Source organism: Tripterygium wilfordii, chromosome 4 (genome assembly GCF_013401445.1).
Source record: "Tripterygium wilfordii isolate XIE 37 chromosome 4, ASM1340144v1, whole genome shotgun sequence".
Taxonomy (NCBI): Eukaryota; Viridiplantae; Streptophyta; class Magnoliopsida; order Celastrales; family Celastraceae; genus Tripterygium; species Tripterygium wilfordii.
In genome coordinates, this window is record NC_052235.1 from 1,227,606 (window position 1) to 1,253,868 (window position 26,263).

General features: G+C 38.5%; 5 protein-coding genes and 1 long non-coding RNA gene across 12 annotated transcripts; 2 read left to right on the forward strand and 4 right to left on the reverse strand.

The window, feature by feature from the left end:
- Positions 1 to 21: 21 nt before the first annotated feature.
- On the reverse strand, positions 22 to 1,062 carry LOC119997097. Its single transcript, XR_005467961.1, has 3 exons — positions 539 to 1,062; positions 368 to 416; positions 22 to 253 (listed from the first exon to the last, which is right to left on the reverse strand). It is a non-coding gene; the product is annotated as an uncharacterized LOC119997097 (long non-coding RNA).
- A 400-nt stretch (positions 1,063 to 1,462) lies between these two features.
- Positions 1,463 to 4,750, reverse strand: LOC119996250 (protein TIFY 8). 2 transcript variants are annotated; one of them, XM_038842814.1, is made up of 5 exons: positions 4,558 to 4,750; positions 3,392 to 3,582; positions 2,859 to 3,304; positions 2,653 to 2,740; positions 1,463 to 1,776 (listed from the first exon to the last, which is right to left on the reverse strand). In XM_038842814.1, the coding sequence occupies exons 1-5, from the start codon at positions 4,727 to 4,729 to the stop codon at positions 1,609 to 1,611; spliced, it is 1,065 nt and encodes a 354-aa protein (XP_038698742.1). In that variant the 5' UTR covers positions 4,730 to 4,750; the 3' UTR covers positions 1,463 to 1,608. The 2 variants fall into 2 exon arrangements, with proteins under 2 accessions (XP_038698742.1, XP_038698741.1); XM_038842813.1 differs by having other exon boundaries at positions 3,392 to 3,585.
- A 1,847-nt stretch (positions 4,751 to 6,597) lies between these two features.
- On the reverse strand, positions 6,598 to 10,819 carry LOC119996609 (pentatricopeptide repeat-containing protein At5g11310, mitochondrial-like). Its single transcript, XM_038843298.1, has 3 exons — positions 10,060 to 10,819; positions 8,048 to 9,705; positions 6,598 to 7,289 (listed from the first exon to the last, which is right to left on the reverse strand). The coding sequence occupies exons 1-2, from the start codon at positions 10,664 to 10,666 to the stop codon at positions 8,492 to 8,494; spliced, it is 1,821 nt and encodes a 606-aa protein (XP_038699226.1). The 5' UTR covers positions 10,667 to 10,819; the 3' UTR covers positions 6,598 to 7,289; positions 8,048 to 8,491.
- On the forward strand, positions 10,811 to 12,982 carry LOC119996611 (photosynthetic NDH subunit of subcomplex B 3, chloroplastic). Of its 2 annotated transcripts, XM_038843301.1 has the most exons (6): positions 10,811 to 11,036; positions 11,178 to 11,291; positions 11,609 to 11,662; positions 12,172 to 12,234; positions 12,332 to 12,394; positions 12,673 to 12,982. In XM_038843301.1, exons 1-6 carry the CDS (start codon positions 10,848 to 10,850, stop codon positions 12,706 to 12,708), a joined length of 519 nt encoding a protein of 172 aa, XP_038699229.1. In that variant the 5' UTR covers positions 10,811 to 10,847; the 3' UTR covers positions 12,709 to 12,982. The 2 variants fall into 2 exon arrangements, with proteins under 2 accessions (XP_038699229.1, XP_038699230.1); XM_038843302.1 differs by lacking the exon at positions 11,609 to 11,662.
- Positions 12,983 to 13,287: 305 nt separating this feature from the next.
- On the reverse strand, positions 13,288 to 16,940 carry LOC119996610 (serine/threonine protein phosphatase 2A 57 kDa regulatory subunit B' kappa isoform). Of its 2 annotated transcripts, none has more exons than XM_038843299.1 (2): positions 15,137 to 16,936; positions 13,288 to 13,968 (listed from the first exon to the last, which is right to left on the reverse strand). In XM_038843299.1, exons 1-2 carry the CDS (start codon positions 16,289 to 16,291, stop codon positions 13,612 to 13,614), a joined length of 1,512 nt encoding a protein of 503 aa, XP_038699227.1. In that variant the 5' UTR covers positions 16,292 to 16,936; the 3' UTR covers positions 13,288 to 13,611. The 2 variants fall into 2 exon arrangements, with proteins under 2 accessions (XP_038699227.1, XP_038699228.1); XM_038843300.1 differs by lacking the exon at positions 13,288 to 13,968 and adding an exon at positions 13,988 to 14,797 and having other exon boundaries at positions 15,137 to 16,940.
- Positions 16,941 to 21,586: 4,646 nt separating this feature from the next.
- Positions 21,587 to 25,516, forward strand: LOC119996732 (E3 ubiquitin-protein ligase At1g63170). Of its 4 annotated transcripts, XM_038843476.1 has the most exons (6): positions 21,587 to 21,743; positions 22,797 to 23,658; positions 23,917 to 24,042; positions 24,120 to 24,155; positions 24,231 to 24,411; positions 24,955 to 25,516. In XM_038843476.1, the coding sequence occupies exons 2-6, from the start codon at positions 22,991 to 22,993 to the stop codon at positions 25,189 to 25,191; spliced, it is 1,248 nt and encodes a 415-aa protein (XP_038699404.1). In that variant the 5' UTR covers positions 21,587 to 21,743; positions 22,797 to 22,990; the 3' UTR covers positions 25,192 to 25,516. The 4 variants fall into 4 exon arrangements, with proteins under 4 accessions (XP_038699404.1, XP_038699401.1, XP_038699403.1 ...); XM_038843473.1 differs by having other exon boundaries at positions 24,120 to 24,411; XM_038843475.1 differs by having other exon boundaries at positions 21,594 to 21,743; positions 22,967 to 23,658; positions 24,120 to 24,411.
- Positions 25,517 to 26,263: the final 747 nt, after the last annotated feature.

Genomic DNA, 26,263 nt, shown 5'->3' on the forward strand with positions numbered 1-26,263 from the left:
CAATTTGTTAAGTCACAAATAAAAAAAGGAGAAATTCAAAGAAGTTAGGGACAAAAAGCAGGGAAAAGAACGCATGAACCTCAACATAACAACTTGATACAACTGAACTCAGAGAAGGATTTTCCTAACAATTCAGCTTGCTCGTGGTTCTTCTTCGATATAGGTATGCCTACAATTCCCCGATTAAATCAACCTATGAACTCCGCCTAACACCCGCAGTGGATCGAACCCTGCAATGAAAGCAAAATCCAGCCTTCCGCCAAACACATGGACACAAAGAACAAACACCAAAATCGAAATTATCGACCCAAATAAGAAATGGCAACAAAACAAACTAACTTTAATTACCGAATTTAACAAATCACACCTGATCGTACCGAGCTTAGGCAGATCGAACTCAAATTTGTGAAACCCGTCTTCCACCCACAATAGGAAATAATCCCAACCCAAGTAAGTCATGATCATGTTCAATTCTATTTGAAGCCGATGTGAAAATTTATCCCAAGAAGAACAAAAACAAAACCGAAAACAAAATTACCTCGTATGAATCAGATGAAGCCGAACTCAGAATTACGTCTCTTCATTCTTGTTAGAAGATCGGTCGACGGTCGAGAGGCGAAGGCCAGAGAGACAGACAGAAACAAAATCAATTAACAAAGGAGAAACACAATCTAAAGCGAAATCATGCAATCGGAACAACAAAAAAGAGGCACACATACACCGATGGAACTCAACCTATGAACCAAGCCTAACACCCGTACTGAATCTGAAACCATCACCTACAGATCGAAAATCAGTCTAGAAAAGAGGACCAGAGAAGAGAGATAGACAGGGAAGGAGACAGGTTGAACAAACCTGGGAGACAGATACATGAACCTAACTGTACAAAGATGGATTTCTCTCGAAGCCTCCTTCATCTTGTCCACTTCTGCTTTTGTCGTCGTTTTCACGTGAAGAAGTTGTGGACAACAAAACGGCGTCGTTTTGCATCAGCAGTAGTGAACCAAAGAAGCCCACCCACGCGAGTAGAAAATGCACGTCGGGACTCGCTAGGAAATCACGCGAAAAGGTAAGTCAAATGTCTAATCTAAAGTCTTGAAATCAATGCATGTGTGTATATAGTAAAAACGGTGTGTATTTAGATGCACCCATTAGATACTCAGACCCAAATTATGGTAGCCCAATATAACCCAAGTCCATGTGACATAATGTTACTCGTTAGATACTCGACCCAATTTATGATAGCCCAAGTCCATGTGACATAATGACTCATAATGTGACAATGCAAAATTTGAAATATGAATTTTTAAAAAATAAATACCTCTATTTCTTTGATACTAAACATTAAAAACTCATGCTGACATCATTGTTTTTTTTTAAAAAAAAAAACTTTTCCCTCTCTTATATGAAATTTCAAAACATTTTAATTGACATAATACAACGTTAAATTTTTTTTTTAAAAAAAAAAATTACATATTCAAAATCAACGCATAAAACTCTTTCCAACAAGATCCACCATCGATGATAGTTTCTATCCGATCGTTCTTAATTCTATTGTTTTTTAAAACAATGGAATTACAAAAACAATGGATTTTGCACTCGAGGACATCATCTGCTACGCCTCCCACGAGGGAATGCAGCATCATCTGCTACGCCTGTTTCATACTCTCCACGGGACATGCCATCATCACTTGCTGGCCTTGCAGTGGATTTTGGAGAGTAGGTTGTTGACCATGATCCTCCATTTGATCCAGATAAAGCCATTATGACATCTGCCTGAAAAGATGAAGCAGCAGATAGTGGTGAAGGCATGCCACGTCCGAGAATTAAAGTTCGTGCATTAAGAATTGCCACAAGAACATTACAAAAGGCAGCTCTTAGTGCCTATAACCTTAAGTGTACCTATACAGTGCATCAATGGATAAAGAGAGAACACATAATAATGCAAGTTCTTTAAAGGAAGTACCATCAACAAGGATTTTTCAGCAACCCCACTTTGTTTCGACATTTTATGACAAGGCTTCATTCCTCTTTCACAACAATTAACAAGAAAGGCAGGCACACCTATGTCACTCAGTGAATCCTGCATCAGACTGTAGTTGCAATTCTATACATGTATAAAACATAAGAATGACACACGACTCCAATTGTTGCAAGCAGGAGATTTGGACACTAATAACGGGTAGCATGACCGTGTTTTCATGAAAATTTTGATGTCAATCACTTTCATGACTATCAATCTAGCTCCATCAATGACAAGCTGCAACTTCCAGTTAAGCTGAGCATCGGTGGTGCCACTTTAGTTGCAGAGTTCTACTGGGATTTTGCTATGTAGTGATTGAATTAATTTCTCAGTTACAAATAGGTTGTCTACAGTAAGTATATATATAGGGAAATGAGCGATTTAGAGTGTTTATGTATCTCCAGGGTATAACACAGTGAAATAACAGCTACTATTAGTTGGAAAGGGAAACTGATGCCTACATCCCTACACTTACTTATAAAGGAAAGTGAACAAGTTTTTGTCTGCCTAAGACTTGGGATGGTTCTTAGATCATAATGATGAAATTTCATAATAAATTAAAAGCTTCTTTAACAACAAAATACAGAGCAAAGCAGCCTTGAGAATTGGGAACTAACTAGAGAACAAACCTTGTTTGGATGAACATCATCGAAAACATGAGCTTGACCACCATAAAATATAGTCATCTGCCGACTGGCGGACCTTAATCCCTGTCGACTTCCATCATAACACATGATGGCGATAAATAGCATCAATCATTCTTTCTTCCCAAAAAAACATAGCAACTGAAAGGAATAATCGGATTAGAGAATAAACTGTGTTAATGAAAGCTCACTTCAGCGTATGTGATTCCAGTTCTGAAACATGAATCCCAGACTTTGCTCTGCTACCACTGAGCAGCGTGCCAGTTGAGTTGTTGTCAGAGACACCACCACCGGTCTTAAGGGAACTGAAAATCCCAGGGCCCTTGATTCCAGTTCTAGATCCTTCGTCAGCAGCGGATTGAGATATATTTGTAGAACCAATGTGGGCATCTTTGAACCTATTTGAAGGTACTTGCTGCATAAAAGGCACAAATTGGGCCCCGCGAGATGGATATCGCACCAATGGACCCATGGGAATGGATCGCTCCCACTTGGAAGTATTCGCATCAAATCTATTCCCAGAAGGAGGCTGCAGTATGAGAGAAGCAGAAGTTGGCCTCAGGGACCGCATGCCATATAACACTTCATCGTTGCTGAACCTTCTAGGATGCTCTCCCCCAGACCCATTCCGAAGCATCTGAATTGAATATGGAAGTAATATCAGTTTCAATCATTGTTTGGCCTGTATAATCGTAGGAATAAAAACATGACAAGATGGACACACCTTCATCAAGCGCAAGCTCTCAAGGGAGTCATGACCCATCTGAGGAATCCTCTCTCTGGATGATCCCATAAATATAGAATCCGAATTGCTTCGCTTATTACCGGCTAATCTGTTGTTTATATCATGTCCAGAAACATCACTCCTAGGACCATAAAATGGAACTCCCTCAAGATGATCTCCAACCTGTCTTTCTACTAAATTGATGAGAAAATGAATCAAACTTTAATTATGATGGTTAGATCTCAAATCAGAAGATACAATTAGTAAAAGATGCTGTCATTTCAATAACACAATTAGAACAAGAAAGCTTAAAAAAGACTAGTACCCTCCTGGTGAATTCAATAGAAAATAAAACTCAAGTTGAAAGAACAACTATAAAAATGACCTAAGCAAGCATATGATCATGAACAATAGCATTTGGGAGAAGTGACATAATGAGGATTGAGGATCCAAATCAGACTCTTCAATTTGTAAAGTGAAGTTTGCATAAGAATGAAACTAACTTGATATCCCCAAAAAAAAAGAAACTAACTTGATATAAGAAAAATTCTACTTTTACTGGTGAAATTATTAAGAAACACGCGAAAAACATTTGAAAAACCTATCAGCTGAGCCACATTAATCATAGAAATTAAGAAAAGGCCTCATAAATGAAAACCATTGCAATGAAAGACATCCATATACAGAAATTACCCTCTAAAAAACAATAAATGAGGAGAGGAAACTTACAAAAGCTACCAACCATATCAATGACCTCACTGAAAGTAATCCACACCACATACACCAACCCCAGCCCCAACCCCAGAAAAAAGTTCTCTACATCAGCGGGTGAAAATCAAGAGCATCCATGTAGTTCACAGACTAAAAGAGACTATAACCCCAAATAAAGAACAAAATAAATACAACAAAGCAGCAAGAATTAAAGAGAGTATGTATATTCCCAGATGGACAATGAAACCATCGAAAATACTTTATATACCACTAGATGATGCAGAAACCTCAACAAATTAAATCGTATGGACCAAATCCTTAACGAAGTAAGCATCAAAATACACTCCTAAAAAAAGCTTCTCTACATCAACGAAGAGAAAAATCAAAATAATCCATGAACGTACATAGATTACGAAAGCAACAAAAAAAAAAAAGAAATCTTTGGATAAACTAACCTGAACCCAGATCAGAGGTGGTGGATATGGGTCCACGGGCGCCCCCGGAAGACGTCCCCAGAGAGGCAGAAGCCGATGGGGACGCCTCTGCAAGTCTTGCCTCACCAGTCTTTGGAGCCAATACAACAGACGAATCAATACCGACTTTCATCCCCAAAAAATCTTGGAACATTGGCTTTCTGTTGGACAAAGTCCCGTATCGGTTAAAAACAGCAACAATATTCAGTTTATAAGGGGTAAGCCTTCCTCCCCTTAATAGGCCTTTTAAGGGGAGGGTCAAGGGCCCAACTTTATAAGATGGTATCGGAGTAGGCCGTTGTGCACTCGTCCTCGATAAGAAATCCACTTGTTAGGCACTTCACGAGTGCAAGGGGATGTTGGACAAAGTCTCATATCGGTTAAAAACAGTAACAATATTCCCTTTATAAGGGGCAAGCCTTCCTCCCCGGGCAGAGATACCCCCTCCACGAGTGCAAGGGGGTGTTGGACAAAGTCTCATATCGGTTAAAAACAGTAACAATATTCCCTTTATAAGGGGCAAGCCTTCCTCCCCGGGCATTGGGCAGAGATACCCCCTCCACGAGTGCAAGGGGGTGTTGGACAAAGTCTCATATCGGTTAAAAACAGTAACAATATTCCCTTTATAAGGGGCAAGCCTTCCTCCCCGGGAGTGTTGCACAAAGTCTCATATCCCTTGGGCAGAGATACCCCCTCCACGAGTGCTAGGGGGTGTTGGACAAAGTCTCATATCGGTTAAAAACAGTAACAATATTCCCTTTATAAGGGGCAAGCCTTCCTCCCCCGGAGTGTTACACAAAGTCTCATATCCCTTGGGCAGAGATACCCCCTCCACGAGTGCAAGGGGGTGTTGGACAAAGTCTCATATCGATTAAAAACAGTAACAATATTCAGTTTATAATGGGCAAGCCTTCCTCCCAGGGGTGTTGCACAAAGTCTCATATTGGTTAAAAACAGTAACAATATTCAGTTTATAAAGGGCAAGCCTTCCTCCCCTTAATAGGCCTTTTAGGAGGAGGGCCAAGGGCCCAACTTTATTAGACTTTCACTGCTTCTTCTGCTGTAGTTGTTGTCCGTTTGTTTTGTTGTCATTGCCAGTATCACTCATACTAATCAAATCACGGACACCGATGGCATTGTGGGTTTGGTTCTCTTGAGCCATTATCAGCCCGCCATTTCACCTCCATAGCCATACCCACTTCATGCTACGGCTATGTCGCCGTCGAGTCACTTTCTATGCTCTCTCTCTCTTCACTTCGTTAGAGATTGAAAAATAGAGCACGAGGCCTTTTAGGAGGAGGGTCAAGGACCCAACTTTATAAGACTTTCCCTGCTTCTTCTGCTATAGTTGTTGTCCTTTTGTTTTGTTGTCATTGCCAGTATCACTCATACTAATCAAATCACGGACACCAATGGCATTGTGGGTTTTGTTCTCTTGAGCCATTATCAGCCCCGCCATTTCACCTCCATAGCCATACCCACTTCATGCTACGGCTCTGTCGCCGTCGAGTCACTTTCTATGTTCTCTCTCTCTTCACTTCGTTAGAGACTGAAAAAGAGAGCACGATTTTAGGAAAGAGGGGGAGAATCAGACACAGAGAGATAAAGAGCATTAAAAAGCAAAAGGTTATTTCTTTCGGTTTTTTCTCTCCCTATCAGGTTGATGTACTGCTCAATGTCTATGTATCCGGGTATTCAATGGTTTTGTTGTCGAGCACAAATGTTTGTACTTGAGAGAGATCGTAACGTGTTGTGTTGAGTTGCGAGTCCTCGCATATAACGGGAGACACAGAGAGAGAGAGATGTATTTCTTGTAGGACAATATAACCCTTGTTCTTCCACATGAGCTCCATGCGTCTGTTTCCTAGTCGGGATAAAGAGGAGGGTTATGATGACGATAGACACTAGGATCATTTACGTGCAGATTAACTCTTGTAGTGGATCGGAATTTATTTCTTATATAAGTTTGGGAATCATGACTGGAATCAAATCTTGACAATTTGATATGATAAGTAAAATAACATTATAATAAAAAGAAGTTAAACATTTTTGTTGTGATACCACTAAAAGAACAAATCATTAGTTGTACACGTACATTTATATACACCTTAACATGCCTTATAATATGGTCAATCGCAAATGTCCTCTCAACTATTAGACTATTAGTAAATGGTAATTTGTAGACAAAAACAAGGGCGGAAATGCCAATACCCAAAATCCCGATGAATATAAGACAACTTATTTCCTTCTAGTTCCAAGTCCTGTCCTCACGTTGTCGTGCTGCCGTCCCTTTCTTTCATTGGTCTTCCCGTAAAGGCACCACACAAAATTACCAATTTCTCCTTGGTTGCAACCACACTTTCCATTTCTGGCACTCAGGAAACATATTTTTTATAATACTTACCCTTCCTTTTTAGGGCTCACCAACTACAACCATCTAAACTATGGCACTGCCCCCTTCATGAATTCCCCAAGTGACAACAGTTATCATTGTGTTGTGGGTGTCCACAGTATCAATCAGATAATGAATTACTGTATTATTGGGAAGAACATTACTCGTACCAGAAAAAACTGTATGGAAAATGATTTCACTTGTTGCCTTTGTTGTGCTTTCTAGGAGCTCTTTTGAATCTTTGTTGCTTTTCTTTCTTTTTCAAAAAATTCCCCCCTCTGAAGCCATTATAGCTGCTTCTTTTGGTGGACAACACCATGACCTGATCACAATTGAGAGAGAACAGGGGAGGGGAGACATTAGACTACATTAGGATTAATAAAAGAACAAACAAAATACCACCCAAGATAATCCAGAAGCCAAGCATGAAAGAAGTCATTGATAAACAAGCACAAAAGACCACTCCTTGGAAGCCAATTTTGTCAAAAAAAAAAAAAAGAAGAAGAACAAATCCCCAATGATCTAATCAACATTATTTAATATGACATTTTTGTGATATTATAATCATATCAATAACAACCAATCCACATAACATGAGAGGTAACATCACTATCACATTCAGATAACCTACATGCAAGAGTCTGAACCATGACAATAAGAAAGACAATTGTTTACTAAGAAGTAATCAACTAAATGGTTGTCCGGACAGCTGCATTAACAAAGAAATGTTCTTACATTAAAAAACAAACATTTTCCCGAGTTAAACAAGATGATCAGGGTGGCTGCTAAATGATTCAAGTAGAGAAACGTACAAGTTTCCCAAGTTAAACAAGAGTAAATACTTTACCTCAGACACAAGCAAAATTTTATGTTGTCCTCGATTTTATGAAATTACAACCCATTGAAAGGGCTCTTTTCAACCGTATGCTATCTAAGAATACCATTCACAACCTATAGCAAGCTTAAAAGAAAATGAAACCATCCAGCATTGACATCACTTTGCAGGAGCCAAAAAAAAATCAACAAACAACATCCTTAACTGATTAACTAGATAAAACAGTTAAACTTAATAAGTTTTACCTTAGATCACATTACACAGCTCCCTTCATGGACCAGAAACAATGAACTTTCCATTGCCTTCATAGAAACAAAGCCCCTAAATCTAGCTTCAAAGAGTTAAATGTTAATTGGTAGAAGAAGAAGAACCTAAACGCATCAAGTCTGTTCAAATCCACATAAGATTCCGAGCCCAATGCTATTCAAAATCTTCTATGGCAATGTCCAGCTCCTGTTACATTCTTCATATGTTCTGGACCGTCCAGAAGCCAGTCTGCACTTGCATGATTTGTTTTCATAACTTTCACAGTTAGAGCAAGCTTTCACGTTTAATAGAATAACAGATTAGAAAAATTATTCCAGACAAATATAAAAATCTCAGTTTGAATACAGATTCCACTGCAGCCCTATCACCCCCTGCCCATCTATACATTATTTTCTGCCACTAATGTTTAATTGTTTGTAACTTTATGTCTCCATGACTCTTTTCTTTATATTCTCTATCAACCTATTGGTACTTGAAACCAAATTCTCAGAGAATCTTCTATGCTTAACAACTTCTCTCGCAGCTTTACAAGTTTTTAATATATCAGACATTGCTTCAGCTTTTCGCATTATAGATGTTCTCCTTGCGCGTGATGGATCCCCGGGGGGCAGGTTTGTTGGATGAGATACAGAAGACATCAAACCATAGAGTTTATGTGCCATATCATCCATTCCTCGTTGCTTTAGTTCAGTACTCAACAGCCGGAAAGTAAGGTACTGAGGCACTATACCCCTCCGTAACATGTCCCCAAACTCTGCAAAAGCCTCCTTCAATTTATGCATTCTACAAAGCAAATGAATCAGCATGGTTCCAATGGCTAGGTCCATGTCACATCCTCTAGCTCTCATTTCCATGCTAACTTGAACTGCCAAATCCAATCTCTGTTCCTCACATAACATCTTCACCAGAAGATGGTAAGTAAGCCGATCTGGATTGTGCCCTGATTCGATCATCTTGGTGTAAAGGTTCATCCCCTCCTCAATTTTACCAAATTTAGAGAAGTATCTGAAAAAGTAGTTATATGTTTTAGGCATTGGGATGAAACCCCTGCCAATCATGGTCTTAAGGATCTTGCTAGCACCGACAAGATCTCCAGCCTTGCAATAGCCCTTCACCAAAGAATTGTAAGTGGAAATAGTTGGGCCAGATCCACACAATGAAAAACGTTCCATCATCCTAGAAACCTCCTTGAACCTACCAGCTTCCCCTAAAGCATCAATAATTGGATTGTACACTATAGCATTTGGTTCAATTCCTTCCCTCCTCATTTCATGCACTAATGAAATTGCCCTGTCAACACGACGCATCCTACAGTAACCTTCCACAGTGGTACCATATGTGACAACATTAGGGGTCACATTGTCATTTCTCATATCGGTCCAAAGTCCCTCTGCATGTTCGAGTTTTCTTGACCTCAACCACCCATTCAGTAGTATATTATATACCCGAACCGTAGGAACCCAAGTTGGATCAAGTTCCTTCTTCCTGTCAAAGTATTCAGAAGCCACCCTAACATGGCCTTCTTTACAAAGAGAATCCAACAAAATCTCTAACAAATTTGTCACTGAATCAGAATTACGGATCAAATCTAGAGTGCTTGCATATTCAAATGTTCGAATTGCAGGTTGTGTCATTCCTGCAGAATTGTATAAGCACAAAATGATCAGAAGCCAAACAGCCATGAAGAAAACCAGTAACTGCCTGCAAAATCAGCAATAGGTCTTTGAAAACCAGTGTAGCAGAATTTTCTTTACATGGGAAGCAAATAGCTGTGAAAATCTAGACTCTGAGCACATTTGAACAACAAGCCCTAAAATAAAATCAACGAAGTGAATTCAAGTCATATACACATTCAAACCTCAAATTATAACTTGAAGGGCACTCTAAACTCTAAAGTATCTTAAATTATCAATTTGGATATAATGTAACTTCATATTCCAAACCATTCTAACAATAGGCAAACACAAACTTCAGAGATAAGAAAGGATACCTCCGCGGGAATACCTTCTGATCATAATCGCAAAGGTATCGCACGAAATCAGCTCTAATCCCTCATTTTTACCAATCAGGTCAAGAATCAAGAACCACGCAGAATCGAACTCCCTCACTTTCCCAAGCAGATAGATCATCGAATTGAACAGTGCCGGAGTGGATTGAAACCCCGGTTTCTTCAACGCCCAATGAAACAGAGTGTGCAGCAACTTAGGAGAAGAATCGAAATGATCAAACACGGCTTGCAAGAGAGCCGAAACCGGTTCAATCCCAGTGTTGTCCAACGCGGCTTCCAAGGTGTGACCGGCCCGGAGAGACGGATCTCTTAGTAGGGAGTAGAGAGTGGTAACGTCATCCTGTTGATAGCTAGGGCTAAGGTTTGGCGACAGGCTTTGTTCAGGGGGCGTAAGTGGTTGTGGTGGCGGCGGTGGAGCCCAGGGAGGACCGTTCGAAGGTTGGGGCCACTTGATAACTGGGTTGCAAGACACTGAAACCCATGATTCGTCGGCGGCGGTGAAAGAAGAAAAAGGAAAGGTTGCGGCCAGTTTGGTGGCGGTAAGAGAACGAAGATAGTAGCATTTATGTAAACAACAGATGCCGTTCATTTGCAGGGCAAGGAAACTACGAGAAGCCGAACTCACAGAGTGATGTTAAAGAACAAAGAGCCAAACTTTGCTAATGAATTTACAAAATTACCCTGCCCGAATTACAAAATTGGTATTGCGGTTGCTAAGAAACGGAAGATAAAAAGGAGACAAAAAAAACGACTGCGTGCGAGCCACAAGAATGGCTGCCATTAATCTCGCCGGCATATCTCTCCAGCCACCGAATTTCTTCTCTGCCGATGGAACCCGCCGAAACCGCATTAAGTTTCTACGTAAGAAGAGATCGATCTCGGCGTCCGTCGTGTCCTGTTCGCCGGAATCTTCTGCAACAGATCCCGAGAAGCCCGAAATTGAGCTCGAGTTTGTTGGGGTAACACTTGCATTCCAACTGAAACTGAAATCAGTTGACAATCACACCACGAAGCACTCTCTCGTTTTGTTGAAACGATTGCATTTACAGTGACTTTTCCTTATTTTGATGCTAATTCGTTTCCGGTGGTCACGATGGCAGCCAAAGCCGGAAAGCCACGGCAAGTATTCGGTGGAGAGAGCAAAAGCGGTGAGTGGAGAGAAGCTATTGAGGAACATTATGCTGGATAACAAGATTGAGCTTTACGCTGCCTATGTGAGTTGTTAACCTCCCCGCGTATTTTAGTTAGTTCACAGCCAAAAGGTCTATTTTGCGCACCATGGTGTTCCATAATGAACGACGCCGTGTTGGTTCAAATTGTACTAGTTATTTTTGGCTTCCTTTTGCTCCCATGAATCATTGAATATTTGAATCTGCATCTCATTTTTAAAATTATAAATTTGTATTTTATCCTGGTTCATGGAAAGTTCAAATTTATGTTATAAATTTCATTCACTTTTTTCTTAATGTATTTATGTGTGTAAATAATTACATTCTGAATTCAGAAAGTTTATATATATGTATTCCAATAGGGGAAAGTAATGAACTGTGGAGGTGGCGGAAGCTGTGGTACTTGCATTGTGGAGGTATATACCTAGTGTTGATCTTATATTTATTACTGTTTTCGAACTCTCAAAGAATTTGTTACTTGCTATGGATTTGTAATATTCCAATACAACAATTTGTTCCACTTGAAACAAAATGAGGTCATGATATCCACGAAACCTTGAAGTGTTTTTACATTTCAGAAGAAACAAATAATTTCATTTAAAGCTAATAGATTTGCTCCTAAATCTCATTGCTCATGGAACGCAATGGAATGATCGAGTTACTAGAGTATCTAGCTTTAGCCTGGCTGCAGGATCTTTAAGCAGAAAGGCGCTTGTTGCCTGTAAATTGGCTGATTGCTCTATGTTAACAAAGCAAGGGTATTATTGCTTGTTTATGACTTGGCAATTCTATGTTCCTACTGTTGTATGCCACATGAATCTATATTTTCCAAATTTAGCTTCAGTCGTAAGCCACACGTACAATTTTTCTATATGAGTTAGATTTTTTTTTTTGATTGCTGCCTGTGTCATTTTGATCTGTCCAGATTCTTGATGGAAAGGATCTTTTGAATGAGAGGACAAATACTGAACTTCGGTATATAAAGAAGGTTCTCTCTCTCACTCTCTCACATGCACACACGCACTCCAATTATTGAACAATTTGGATGGCTATTTGAGACTTTTAACCATGGCCGCAATCTGCAGAAACCTGAATCCTGGAGACTTGCTTGTCAAACTATCGTGGGCAATAAAGAAAACTCAGGGAAGGTATGATCATTGATTAATAGTGAAAATTGGTAATACTACCTTGAATTACCGCAAGATTTAGTGTGGCGTTTCTTCTTCATGTTAGTTAACCCCTGACGGTTTACATTCACCTCATCAATGCCGGACAAGGCAAGTAAACTGGCAAGAAGCGTAAAAACAGACTCAAGCCACATTTTGGTCTTGTTGTCTTACAACATATAATTATGTATGGTAGAATGCAAACAAAAAAAAAAAAAAAATTTGTTCAAGACATTTTACCCTTGTGAGTTTAATTTCAGGTTGTGGTTCAGCGGTTGCCCCAATGGAAAAAGTGATTACTAAGTCTCCGTTTTAAACATCACCAAACCTTGTTTTGAAGGAAGCATCATGAAAAGTGTGGTCCTCAAGAACTCATGGTAACCTGCTTCTGAATCATTTGCCACGCTGCAAATATGTATATTAGTCATTGCAATATGTTACTGTGTTTTTGTACATTGTCTGTGGACAACAGCGTTTACTTGTAATTCAAGTAAGCGGGAAAATGTAAAGGAACTACGAAATTCTTCACTAATTGTCTATTGGAAGCAATTAGTTATCATGCGGGTTTGATGATGGCACAAGAGCAGGAGGTTGCTTCTCTTTTGCTCTTTAGAATACCAGCAGAATCCAGATCTTCTTGAGTTGGAAATCTTTCATCACTCACCTAAGCAGGTCTAATCATTGAATAATCTCCGTCTTTGGGTTTGAATCCTGAAATGGAGACTCGTTATGTGGTTGGTCCGTCTGGCCCCCCCTTGAACTGGGTTAGTCTTGTTAGATTTTCTTTATTAGGTCTGCGGCCTTGGGATGCATGTCCATCTATTAACCCGAAAAGGGAAATTTGTAACAAAATAAACATCTAAAGAATGAAGAAATTTGAACAAATATGATAATCGCCTTGTACAATTTGCCTAATTTGTTGGTAGATACCGATTAATGGCAAAGCTTCAATTAGCTAATACAGAGAATTGTACACTCCACTGCATGGCCCTGCCAACAACATTATGCAGGAATCACTGAACAATCCATACAGTAGTACTCGAACCTAAAAGATCATAACAGCATAAGTTACAACAACTGGCTCTTTGAGGACCATCCACACACAAAAAATCCCATGATCCCAAACCATTTGCATCAACTTCTATGGCTCCCCCCCAAAAGATAGAAAGGTCAGGATAACAACAGTTCAGGAATTACAATTAACAAGCAATTGTCGTTGCTGAAGGAGTTACCAAGACAGCAGTTTTCCCTGTCACTGGCTGGAGACTGGCTACATTCTCAAGCAGCAACCACGCTTCCTTCCGCTTCTCAGCTACCATGCTTTGCTTTGCTTCTTCCTCCTTGAATTGAGTATGACAGGACATGAACAACACCTCATCCATATCCACAAACATCTTTCTGACATTGTGAGTTAAATTGAGCACTGCTTGGTTCCAATGGCCATGAGCATTCTTCTCTAAGGCTGGAAGTATGATGGGCAAGATCACCTGCCTGTTATGCGCAATCAGGTTCACAATTTGATCGTTGTTCCACAAGAAAAGGGTCCTTTCTGCCACCTGAAACAAAAAAATTTGTCAAAATACTACTCAAATCTTTTCCCAACAGGTACCGGAGCGTTATTCCCAAGTTCAATACAGGTATTGACTGTTTGCCAAAGGTTCTTCTAATAAACAGTAAGGAGGGTATGAATTGCTATCCAAGTGATGATATATCAACACCGTAGTACTTAAACCAAAATAATACAATACTAACTAACTCAGGGGAAGATTCCCATGGGAAATGAATGAAGATCAATACCAATTCTCACAGGAACAGCGTTGAGTGGGAGGCAAAAAGAAAGAAAAAAAAAAGCACATAAATATAACACCTAGACCCAAATTTAGAGACTCCAATACCCAGACCATAAAGAAACAAATTTACGGATCTATAACCCAAAAAGTGTGAACAAAGGTATCATATAGATTAAGCAAGCTTGAAGCCGGACATAAAAGTATAAAACAATAAGGGGGATAGAGTTTTGGCTAATCATATGAGATGACAGATGGAGCTCCAAATACCCTATATTTTGATTCCATCAATTTGAGAAAATATGACAGCACTCTCTAGGATTGATGCTCCCCCCATCAAACATCATCATCATGCACATAGAAATTGCTAAAACCATTAGTGCATTAGATGATACTCCAAGGAAAAGATTTTAGACCCAGTAGAAAGGGGATATGAGTTAGTGATTTTCCAAGGATTTAGGTAGAATGGGCATCCAAACTCCAACGCTTTATTCACCAAAGTGGCAAACCTTCATTCTGGTGGCTTTACATGAGGCAGGGCAAAAGATATTTCTCTTGCATGCAGGAGTCTTGGTGCCGGAAACGAGACCAACCAGTCCTGTCAGGAACAAGTGGTAAGCTATATGGGCAAAGGTTATGCCGAGAAACTGTGTTTATCCTAAAACCCTAAGTTGATGTGCATAATTTCTTGTTAGGTTTCCAATTCAGCAAGCCTGAATGTAAGTTACTTACAGCATGTAAATAAAGCATTGCATTGATATGTCCGTCCCATATTTAGTGTAAAATTGGTCGATCCACCAGTCAGTTTTATCATGCCAAAGAAACCACTTTGGTTTAACATCACATCGCATAAAAGGAATATATTAAATGTTAAAGAATGAGGGTTCACAAACAAATGAAGATTAACTTTGGCATGTAAAAGGGAGAACAGAAATACCTGGAAATGAAAACTATTAATGCAGCACCCAAGCCGCCAAAACAATGGGGCCATGATCTTTTGAAATTCAACCATGTTAATGGATTCCAAAATCTCTTCAATCTCAGCCAGAAACATCACCTCCTTCTGGCTATTCGTTATTGGCCAGAATTTCAACAATCCTTTTATCACTGTACTCGCCAGCTTCGGCTCCTTTTCTATGAACTGTGTAACACAATAGGACAGCTGTTGGAAATAAACGCCCAGTGACTTTGGCTTGTGCAGGGGTATCAAAACCCTCCACAAGAAAATTTTATGCTCTTCCTTCAAAGGGACAGCAAACCCACTTATTATACTCCCATAGATCTCCAATAACTCTGCAATTCCATTGTGTCTCTCCGTCTCAAATGCAAACCTATAAAATACATTGCTCGTAGATTTTCGAATAAATGGCCTATGCACCATAAATTTTCCATAAGCCCTGTGCAAAATAGTCTTCAAACAGTCCCTCTCCCTAGGATCCTCTGAATCAAACAAGTCAAGCAACCTCAATATAAATGAATGGTCTATATACTTTTTTGCCACCTTTGCATCTAAACATGAAGAAGTGATAAATTTAAGCAGTAAATCATACACAATTTGTAAGTGTGGCCAAGCAGGATCAAACACTGGCAGTTCATCATCATTTTCACCGCCATTTCCACCCGTATGGGACCGGCAATTTGGTGGGAAAACCCTAAAAAGATTAACAGCACACATCCTACACATTGCCAAAATCGCAGGCTCACTGAACCTCATTGACCCAGGAGACACAAAGTCCACAAGTTCAAGCAAGGTGTGCTTTTTAACGTCTTTTTCAATAGAGTTCTTGGTTGGTTCAGTGAAATCGAATGTTACACAACATAGACTCACTTTACTTACAAAGAGGTTCATTCTCTCAGCGCTGGGCACGTCCTTAAAGGGCACAAGGGGCTCTATCCCCGCCACTACACTCGCTGGGAACACGGCTGAGGAAGTGCGTTTAGGGCCATTGGATATGGAGCCCGAAGTCACTGGGCCAGGAGCACCACTGGATCGGGAGCCGGAGTTTGGCGACGCTGAGTCTTGCCGGACCGACTCGGAAGAGTCGTTCTTCAAGGATTTCCGGGGAAGTCTACTCAAGATTTGCTTAATCATTGTCAAATTTGATAAGACTATGAACAAAACAAACAAATACTATAATTGAAATAGAAAAAAAAAAATGAGTCTTGGAGTGTTAAAAGAAAACCATGAGGAGGGATTTTGACAAGAACTAGAGGATTAAATCAGAAACCCTAGATTTTGGGGGAGAACACGCCTCCATTTCAGAGTCTGGCGTGCATACATATACAAAGGGATTCAGGAGCAGCGATATTGGAGAAACGACAGATCTCTGCCAAATGTAGCCATAGATGATGCCTACAAATTGGAAGCATGAAACCCTAATGATCAGATTCTGATTGCAAAGCTAAATCTGATTCTCATCATCACAATCTCTGCTCGAAATTTACAGAGGGGAAGCAACATATACATATGTACGTGTGTGCATATATAGAATGGGAAGGTTTCAGGCTTTTGAATGCGAAATCACATCTGAAAGATCTAGTGAGAGAAAGAGAAGACATGTTCAACTGAAAGCGGGAAAGAATCCGATGTTGATGTTCCCTTACATGAAGAGTAAGAGTATGCACAGCATATGACATCCATTGAACAGAAGAAAGAAAATTTATTGAAATTATTACAAGAAAAAGGGACAAATATGTTGTTTCAATGTCTTGGTTTTCCTTTTCTCGGGCGATGAGAAAATTATGTAATTTTCTCGGAAAATTAAGGTACTTTACTATTTTAAAAATAATTGTAAAAAATAAATAATATTTTCTTTCCCGTTCTGAGTTCTGAGAGTAGAGTACTTAACTACTTCGATGATAGGTTTCAGTTTAGGGGTGTTCATTCCGTTTTTTGTTCGGTTTTTAATCATAATCGAAATATTCTAATCGATTCGGTTATGATATTTTAGAATCCATAACCAAACTAAAGTAACCGTATTTTTCAGAGCGGATCTAATCGGTTTTCGATTTTTGAAGAAATAGAAAAAATATGAATAAATCTCAAATAGAGTGAGAAAATAGTCCATGATCGACTCCAACTCCATTTAACAAAGCTTAATCAAAATTCATAATAATGATAATAAATGTATTATCTCATCACAATTAAATAAAAAATAAATTTACAATACCGAGAGAAATAATACGATAAAGAAAAAAAAAACATACATGAAGGTGTCTCCCCACTTTCATTTTAAGAATAATCGTTCTTAATTTATATGAATTTTAAAATGATAAAGCCACCATGAGTTTCAACTAATCAATCTTAATTTATAATTTGTGTAATGATTATGTTAATTGGTATCTAAATTTATAATTTGTTATGAAGATACAATTAGAGTTTTACAAATACTACTTTGCCTCCCATAGTCTCATATTCCAATATGTAACTTTTGAATATATTCTAATTTAATATATATTTATATAATATATATTAATATTATTCGATTTTTTTTGTTATAACCATAACCGTAACCGAAAAAATCATAACCGCAAAATATCCAAAATTTACTAAAATCATAATCATATCTGAAAAATCATATCCGAAAATCGAATAACCACGATTACGGATCGATTTCTCGGTTGTGGACAACCCTAGGTTTCACGGGCCGTTTGAGAACCTGGCGTCTTGTCGCGAGAACGGATTATCTACCGTTGGAAAATTTATGATCGAACAGTAGCATGGTACAAACCAAAGCATCAATCACGTCGATTTTCAACTAAGTCAACCACCTGTCGACGATACCTGTGCCCTGTCCAATAATAATATCAACTTGACAAATTACTTTAAGGGATAAGTATTACATAAGTCTTTAAATTTATTAAAATTATCAATTCAGCCCTTAAATTTTTTATGTCAAATGAGTCATTCGACTTCAACAGATGATTCACGTTTGCCCTTTCATCCATTAAGGGCACTTGTAATGGTAGACAATTATTGAGCCAACAAAGATGTTGTCTTTTGCTGATGTGACTGTATTGTAAAACTTGTTTTGCTTATGTGGCTGTATTGAGAGAAGTGTTTTGTTGATGTGGATGTAATGATATTTGGTGTTTTGATGTAGTTTTGTTGTGGATAATATGGAGGAATGGAATGTTGTTGGGTTGGGTGGAAAGAGAAAGTGTGTGAGAAGAGAAAAGTGTATAGAAATTTGTGTTTTTGTTGATATGACTGTATTAGAATAAGTGTCTGACTTGACTTTTCGCTAAAAATCACTTTACGTGGACTCCATTTGTTGACGTATCTTTTAATTTATTAAAAAAATAATAATATGTGTAATTATTGACATGTCAATATGACATATTAGAAAAAAACCTAAAAGAGAATCAAAACTTTCTGGGCATTGGCAGTGATGGAAAACAACAAAGAAAATCAAAAATCAAAAACCAAAAATCACCACCACCACTCTTTGCAAAACCAGATCTGGACATTGTCTCCCTTACCTCCCTCTCCGACCTCCAAATCTAGCTCTCCTCCACGGCGTCCCTCTCCTCCTCCTCCTCCAAGTGCCGAGCTTCTCTCAGGATCCGATTTGGACGGGATTTGGGTTTTAGGGCTTTGATTTTTTTGATTGTTAAAGAGCTTTGATGTTTGAAGAAGTGCTCCGGTATGTATCCAGATATGAGTCCGGCAAGTTGATCTCTCTATCTCTTCAAATCTCTCTCTTCTGCAATTTTATGGACTTGAAATTTCAAGCCCTAACTAATTTCATTACTGATTTTAGTGGATATATTATGAATCTTGATGCTCATATTCTCGTCGACTAGTCCTGCAGTCACACACTCAAATCTGCCATCTTCTTCCTCTTCTGCAGTCACCCACTCAAATCTGGTTTGATCTAATCATCGATTTTGGTGGTATAGTTGTGCAACAAGAAATGACGATGATTCCTCGGCAATTGATTTGGGAGATCGTGAATAAGAACAAATTTTGTTGTGTGAAAGAGTTTGGGAGATGGTTAATGACTATCGTCGGAGATGGTGTATTGTCGCCGGAGATGGAGTGTTCACTGGAGAAGATGATTCTCATCTTTTTCAGATTATTTATTTATTAATTAATATTTTTTAATCATAAATTTGAAATGACATGTATAGTCGTTTCATTGGTCGATGCCAAATGTATGCCACCTCAATAATTATTAAAAAAAAACATGAGATATATTTAACGGCTATGTCAGCGCCACCTTTTTAACGGAATGAGTGGCTTGTTTGGCCCATTATTGATGCATCAATGGCTTATTTAAGACGAAAAAAAGTTTGAGGGTTGAATTGATCCTTAGTTCAAAATTTCTTTGTGATATTTATCCTTTATTTTAAAAACATCTATGTATGTAAAAATAATAATATATTATCACAATTTTTAAAATATAATTTATGGAGTAAATATCTTAATTTTTAAGGAATAGAGAAACCGAATTTTGCACTTTATTCAAATATATAAAGAGCACACTATGACTAAGCAATCATTTTGTAATGGATATGTTAAATTGAAATAACTACTAAAATTGCTCCCTTTTTCCTTTTTTTCTTTTTTTCTTTTTCCAATTCAAGCCATAATCATATCGATAATACCAAAATACCCTTTCAATAAGACGTTGACATGTGTCATTACCTAAATACTCAACATTGAGAATCACCTTTGGCTTAACCACGTGTCACCTCGGTCATCAAGGATATCGACATGGTCAAGTCAATAAATCATTCCATCATTAATGGGATGTGTATTTCTAACTCCCATGATTATAAAGGATCAGTTACAACCGCAAAAGAGCTGTTACAATTGTATAACAACAGTTATACAAAAAAAAGACTTCCACTTAGATAAATCACTCTCACTTTTTCACTTTTACTATCAACTAAAGAGAAAACTCTCGCGCTCCTTAGCGTTTCTACATTATCGAACTGAATTGAACGGCGGAGTGTCCCCTTGAGGAAAATCTCGGGGACCCCCGTATTTCACATTCGTTACTTGTGCAGTGAAAGACAATATCAAAGAGTCCTTGTTTGATCAACTGAGACGCACATAAACCCGAGAAGCCGATTGTCGACCAGTCATCCGATTCTACTTGTCATCACATACTAACTATAAAAAATTAAAATTAAAAAAAATAAAAAAACATATTATAGTACTTTCTCCATATAAAAACTCCTATGACATCTTATGCATCAAAGGAAAGTATATTTGGTTTCTTTACTAATCCATCTACTTATACCGTCTAACGAGAGATCATTGTGGAAAATTTTCAATAAAATTTATGGAGTACTTCAACTATAAATACTTTTTTTTGAAGTTCATTAGGCCTTAGTTTTCCCTTATCTTAGGTTTATAGTAGTTTTAATCTAGGTTTATAGTTTCCTTGTTGGAATTATTGATACTTTTGATTATATTTATTTGGGATAAGTATCACAGATGTCCTCTTTAAAGATGAATTTAGGATTTTTGAAGAAGATTTAACTCAAACAAAAGAACCGGCCAATCCACCATGGGCAATACGCCTCCTGCAAGCTCAACTGGATGATTTTGTACAACAACATCAGCCATTAAAGACAAAACGCATACACCTTGTCTTCAACTTCACAAAACTGTAAAGCCCATCACTTTCTTCCAAGTTTTAGGCTGACCTAGATGAAAATTTGCTTGGCATCAGTGTATATCGCACCATCATTTACTTTTTTTCCCTCTCCATTAGCGGAGGTCCCATCGCTTCAGAATCCCTAGGGGGTAGTTTCCATAATGCACATTCCGGTCTCAACGATTGTTTTCATATAAGAATCGGCGACGCAGTCATGATCCTGTGAACTCCAATTTGAAACAAACCCTAGTTTTTCATAGTCACGTTTTTTTTTTCCTTCTAAAAATGCCATGTCATATTATACACATAATTTTTATTTTTAAGAAAATCAAATACATGTCAGAAAATTGAGTCCACGTCAGACTTTTTTAAGTGCGAAGTGCTAATGTGACCTATTATTTGAAGTCGAAGGGCTGATTTGATATAAAAAACACGAGGGTTGAATTCACTCTTTTTGATAAGTTCAGGGAATCTGTGATAATTATCGCTATTTATTTATATGCAGTATTAATTCATTCAATTATTCTTAACGCGGTGGGAATACACGTATCCTGTGTTCGTGGCAAGGTGATACCATTATCATAACAAGCCAAACAGCTTTCACAAGAATATTATTATTGCAAAAACACATGTTGGGTAATGCCTTGATGGCAGCATCCGATATTTGCTCGCCTCTAGCTATTATTACATTTTATATTTCTTTTTAATTTTTATTTTATTCGAAATATGAGACCAGGTGTCATTTCCATATATATTCTCAGGCCGAAGCAGCCAAGCAAGCAATGGAACTCGAAAGCCGACTCTTATCTTTCCTTTAAAGAAAACAACGAAAGCGACTCCCACGACGCACGACACCGTTTTAGGCTGCGTTGATCCTTCATTCCTCAGCTCTGAGCCCTTATCGGCTCTCTTTTGCTCCCAATTTGCTATTCGGTACGAACCCCTTCTCCGCCGTCTCTCTCTGTCTTTGTATGTATTGGTTAGAGTAGCTTGCTTTGTAGCGGCAAGGAGGGTTTGATTGTGGATCTTTTTCCTGGGTTTTATAGTCAATTGATGTGTTTTAGGGTTCTTGAGAGTGCGATTATCGTTGATTGTTAGTCAACGTCTTTTATTTTTGGGGATTTTAGTATTTTGCTTTTCAAACAACTTATTAGACGCGATCTGGTTGTTCAATTCGTATTAGAAACCATGAGCTTCCCCTTGTTGAGAATTAAAATTATTACAGCTGATAGTAATTAGATTTCGGCCAATTTGAGTGATTGTGGGATTAAAGAATTCAAGATGGATTGGAATTATGAATTTTATGCTGTTTATTTACGTATGTGAAATCCTTTCCAATCAACTTAAGAGTTCATGGTAAAGATAATTTGATAATTTGTTTCTTCAAACATGTACTTCTTTTGTTGAGATGGTGAAAATTTATTACTTTAATATGTCATTTCTTTTTCCTATTTCTGACCATTCCTCTGTGACCAAACAGAGTTGTCATATTGGTATCACTACTGATCAATTTCTTCAACTGTGGCTCTTATACTGTTGATTTTATTGTATAATACAATTGCAATTGGTTCTTTTAATTTTGTGTTAGTTTTTCCTTGTTTATTTAAGCTTTATATGAAGCAGTCTCATTGATAATCACTTCAAGATAATAATCAATTTTTTTAATCGATTTAAGATTATTTTTATTCCTTCTATTTTTGATAAGTTTTAAAGCTTTACTTGTAATAATATTTTGAAGTTTCTGCAAAAGCAGAGCAAAATGCGGAAAATAATCTTTCAATATTGATAATTTATGTTTCACTAAAAGAACATTTTCTTGAAGTAAACTAAGGAGTTCTGTTAACCTGCTACATTGGATGTTAATAATTTTAGGAGGTCCCTTATAATTTACAGATATTGAAAGTAGAGCATCTTTGGCATTGTCTACCTTTCTTAGAGACATAGGATTTGATTTCTGATTATTTTGAATTTCACTTGTGCATGCAGAAGTGGAGATCGTTAGCTTATTCGCTTCTTGTTATGCAGAGTAATTTAAGGTTATTAATATCACTTGACAAGTCCTTAGGGAGCGAAAAACAGTGGTTTTGAGTCTTTTGACACGTGATCTTAGTGTGTGAAGGTGATAATTTTGTGCTGTAATTCTATGCTTTCGTCAGCTTCAGCGACATTCGTGGACTTAGATGGATGTTTCCTCCTTGGAAATACATTCTGAAAGTCAAACAGATTCTTATCCATTATTAATGGACCGGGCGGAGAACCTTGACAATAGTGAACATGTTGTTATTGACATACAAAGAACTACCGATAGTTCATTGTTGACCACTTCTCCGGATAGGACTTCTAATGTCTTGGATACATCGCAGCACGAAGACAGACCTTCAAGTAGTGCAAGAACACCCATTCATCAGCCTTTAACACCTTCTTCTAATAGTTCAAACTCACGAAACCCCTCATTCATCGGGAGACGGGAAACTCGTCGTCGTATGAGTCCGTTGAATTCTGGGTTATGGATTTCTGTTGAACTAGCTCTTACAGTGAGCCAGATTGTTGCAGCTGTTGTTGTTTTATCTTTGTCAAGGCATGAGCACCCACGGGCGCCATTATTTGAATGGATTATTGGTTATGCATCTGGATGTGTTGCGACCCTCCCTCTCCTTTATTGGCGTTATCGTCACCGTAATCTGGTTTCAGGGCAAGACTCAGCACAACCTCGTCAAAGTTCCCCGCATATAAACGTTCCTGCGGGACCCTTCTCCCTCTCAGTGACAAGGACTTCAGAGGGGGAAGATCATCGGAGTGCTGTTGTGCCCCCTAGAGGTGATCATGATTATGGGGCACTGAATGCAAGGTATGAGTTTTTAATTGTCGTGCTCATCAGCTTGAACATGCTGGGTTTAATTCTATTTTGTGATAGTACTTTTTGTGAAATGAGCGGCAAATGCTGCTTCAGAAGTTTGTTTTGTTGTAATTGAATTCTTTACCATCAAATGCATGGCTTCTTTTAGCGGCGGATAGTATGATTTCTTTATCATCAAAAGTACTTTGGATTGCGTAGTTGGTCATTTAAATTCTATATAAACGAATATGCCTTTTTGTGCCCTTACAGACTCAAGGTGCTGGTGGAATACTTTAAAATGGCTCTGGATTGCTTCTTTGCGGTTTGGTTTGTAGTTGGCAATGTCTGGATTTTTGGAGGGCATTCATCTGCCTCTGAGGCTCCAAACTTGTACAGGTACCACTCATTTGTGTATATCGTATGTTTGCTTTCATATTTCTGCTTATGTTTTACCTTTTTTTTTTTTTTGGCAGGATATGTCTATTGTTTCTTACTATTAGCTGCATCGGGTATGCCATGCCTTTCATCTTGTGTGCCACAATCTGTTGCTGCTTGCCATGTATAATTTCTGTTCTTGGGTTTAGAGAGGATCTGGGACAGACCAGAGGGGCCACACCAGAATCAATAGATGCTTTACCAACATACAAGTTTAAGGTGAAGAAAAATAGACATACTGATGATAGAGGTGGTAGTTCAAGTGCCAGTGATGGTGGAGTTGTGGCGGCAGGAACAGATAAAGAGCGCATAATATCTGGAGAAGATGCGGTATGTTCATATTGGCTCTTCTGCAGCTTCAGATAGTTTTAACCATTCTAATATACCCAGCATTAGATTTTTTCCCGCTTTTTTGGGGGGGGGGGGGGGGTGAATGGAATCCCTGTTTGTGTCTAAATGAAATAGAAAGCCAATGGATCTGGGGGTACTAGAATGAAAGTGGCAAGTAGTTACCAAATATTTTTAAAGTAGTTACCAAATGTTTTAAAACTCTGTTGTAATTTTTGCTAGAGTGTTTTCAGTGGCATTGGCCGCACTGCATCAAGTTTTCCTGTTTGTTCTAAGGAAATATAACATTGTTTATGGTGTGGTTGTGAGGTTAGAACAATAAGTTAGAACCTAGTATTACACTATTACCACTTACATTTAGCAGATTTTGATTGCTTTTATAACCAAAACGTTCCCTTGCCATTGTTGATGCCTTAATGGAGACTTGTAGTTTATTCGAAATGAATGTCAGGAGAATGATTTTTTCCTTATTAAAAAAAGAGAGAGATTTTATTGATACTGTTTCCTGATTATACTTCTGTGCAGGTTTGTTGCATTTGTTTGGCAAAATATGCTAACAATGATCAGCTGAGGGAGTTACCTTGTTCACATTTTTTCCACAAGGAATGCGTGGACAAGTGGCTGAAGATCAATGCCTTGTGCCCACTCTGCAAGAATGAGGTTGGAGAAAGCGTTTTGGGCTCGCATGGCTCCAGCTCCAGCTCCAGCCACAGACGTGTTGAGAATAGAGTGGGCAATGGCTTAGCCGGCACTATGTTTTGATTTTATTATAGGCGCGAATCCGAGTATATTTGTGTGAAGTGCTACTACTTTGATGATCCTCAGGGATGGATGAATATATGACAGAACAATGCTCATCCCTGCAACTGTTCCAGTTCATTTTCTTTCCACAGGGTGAGCTGTAGCTATGTAGATACCACGGCAATTGCCTTTACAAGTTCTGTATAAGCTAGGAATTGTCTTTCAATGGCGGCATCATATGTTCATGTGGAGGTTTAGGAACAGGACAATGCAAATTGAGTAAGCAATAATGATCGTGTTGGTGATGCCAATTGGAATGATTAGTACAATTACCTCCTCTTTTTTTTAATGGATGCAGAGTATAATGGGAAAGAATTATCTAGTTTTAAATGGGTCCTTTTTCCTATTTCCATTTTCCTAGTTTCTTATCCTTTATGCTTTGCTAGTTTCCTGGCACTGCCCGGGACGAGGATGATTTGCCTGAGTTTAACTTCTCTAGTAGGTCTACCCAATCAGTCTCGTTGCCGTCTCAAAACTACTCTCGGGGACGGGGAGAAGCTACCTTGCTTATGCACTCTCAAGCTCCAGTAGACCAGATGAGGGAACTTATAAACAAACATGGACAACCAAAAACAACTGAATCTCCCAGGACCTGGCTGGACAAAAGGGGAATTGGTGTACCAGTTCTGCCATGGAATGATGAAGACGAAGACGATGATATTCCAGAGTGGCAACCTCGAGCTTCACAGCCCCAGAAACCTCATCAACATGCTGTGCAGAACTATCCACTTCAACAACTCGTGCTCTCCTGTAAATATGATGCCGGGCCAACAAAACACTGCCATGAATACCTGGCAAGGAGCCAGGAACAGCAGCCTGACGACAAGAAGCCCAAGTATGAGTTGGGGCTTCTGAACTATTTGTACTGTAGATTGTAGTGTTCTTTCTTCTGTCGTCCTTCCTTTTGGGATGAATGTAGCTTTGTAGTTGATAATTAATCTATCTAGAATATATCTTATTTGTTACCATAACAAAACATCAGGCTAGAAGCTAGTATCATAGTCAGATCTGCACTGGTTTAAGTACTCAAACA

Coding starts and splice junctions, on each gene's coding strand:
- LOC119996250 (XM_038842813.1), bottom strand. CDS start 4,729: ATGTTCCAAGATTTTTTGGGGATGAAAGTCGGTATTGATTCGTCTGTT. Junction 3,586..4,557: donor CACCTCTGATCTGGGTTCAG/GTTAGTTTATCC, acceptor TCATCAATTTAG/TAGAAAGACAGGTTGGAGAT. Junction 3,305..3,391: donor AGAGCTTGCGCTTGATGAAG/GTGTGTCCATCT, acceptor TATTCAATTCAG/ATGCTTCGGAATGGGTCTGG.
- LOC119996609 (XM_038843298.1), bottom strand. CDS start 10,666: ATGAACGGCATCTGTTGTTTACATAAATGCTACTATCTTCGTTCTCTT. Junction 9,706..10,059: donor CAGAAGGTATTCCCGCGGAG/GTATCCTTTCTT, acceptor ACAATTCTGCAG/GAATGACACAACCTGCAATT.
- LOC119996611 (XM_038843301.1), top strand. CDS start 10,848: ATGGCTGCCATTAATCTCGCCGGCATATCTCTCCAGCCACCGAATTTC. Junction 11,037..11,177: donor TTGAGCTCGAGTTTGTTGGG/GTAACACTTGCA, acceptor TCACGATGGCAG/CCAAAGCCGGAAAGCCACGG. Junction 11,663..12,171: donor GTGGTACTTGCATTGTGGAG/GTATATACCTAG, acceptor TGATCTGTCCAG/ATTCTTGATGGAAAGGATCT.
- LOC119996610 (XM_038843299.1), bottom strand. CDS start 16,291: ATGATTAAGCAAATCTTGAGTAGACTTCCCCGGAAATCCTTGAAGAAC. Junction 13,969..15,136: donor TTAATAGTTTTCATTTCCAG/GTATTTCTGTTC, acceptor TTTTTGTTTCAG/GTGGCAGAAAGGACCCTTTT.
- LOC119996732 (XM_038843473.1), top strand. CDS start 22,991: ATGGATGTTTCCTCCTTGGAAATACATTCTGAAAGTCAAACAGATTCT. Junction 23,659..23,916: donor TATGGGGCACTGAATGCAAG/GTATGAGTTTTT, acceptor GTGCCCTTACAG/ACTCAAGGTGCTGGTGGAAT. Junction 24,043..24,119: donor GAGGCTCCAAACTTGTACAG/GTACCACTCATT, acceptor TTTTTTTGGCAG/GATATGTCTATTGTTTCTTA.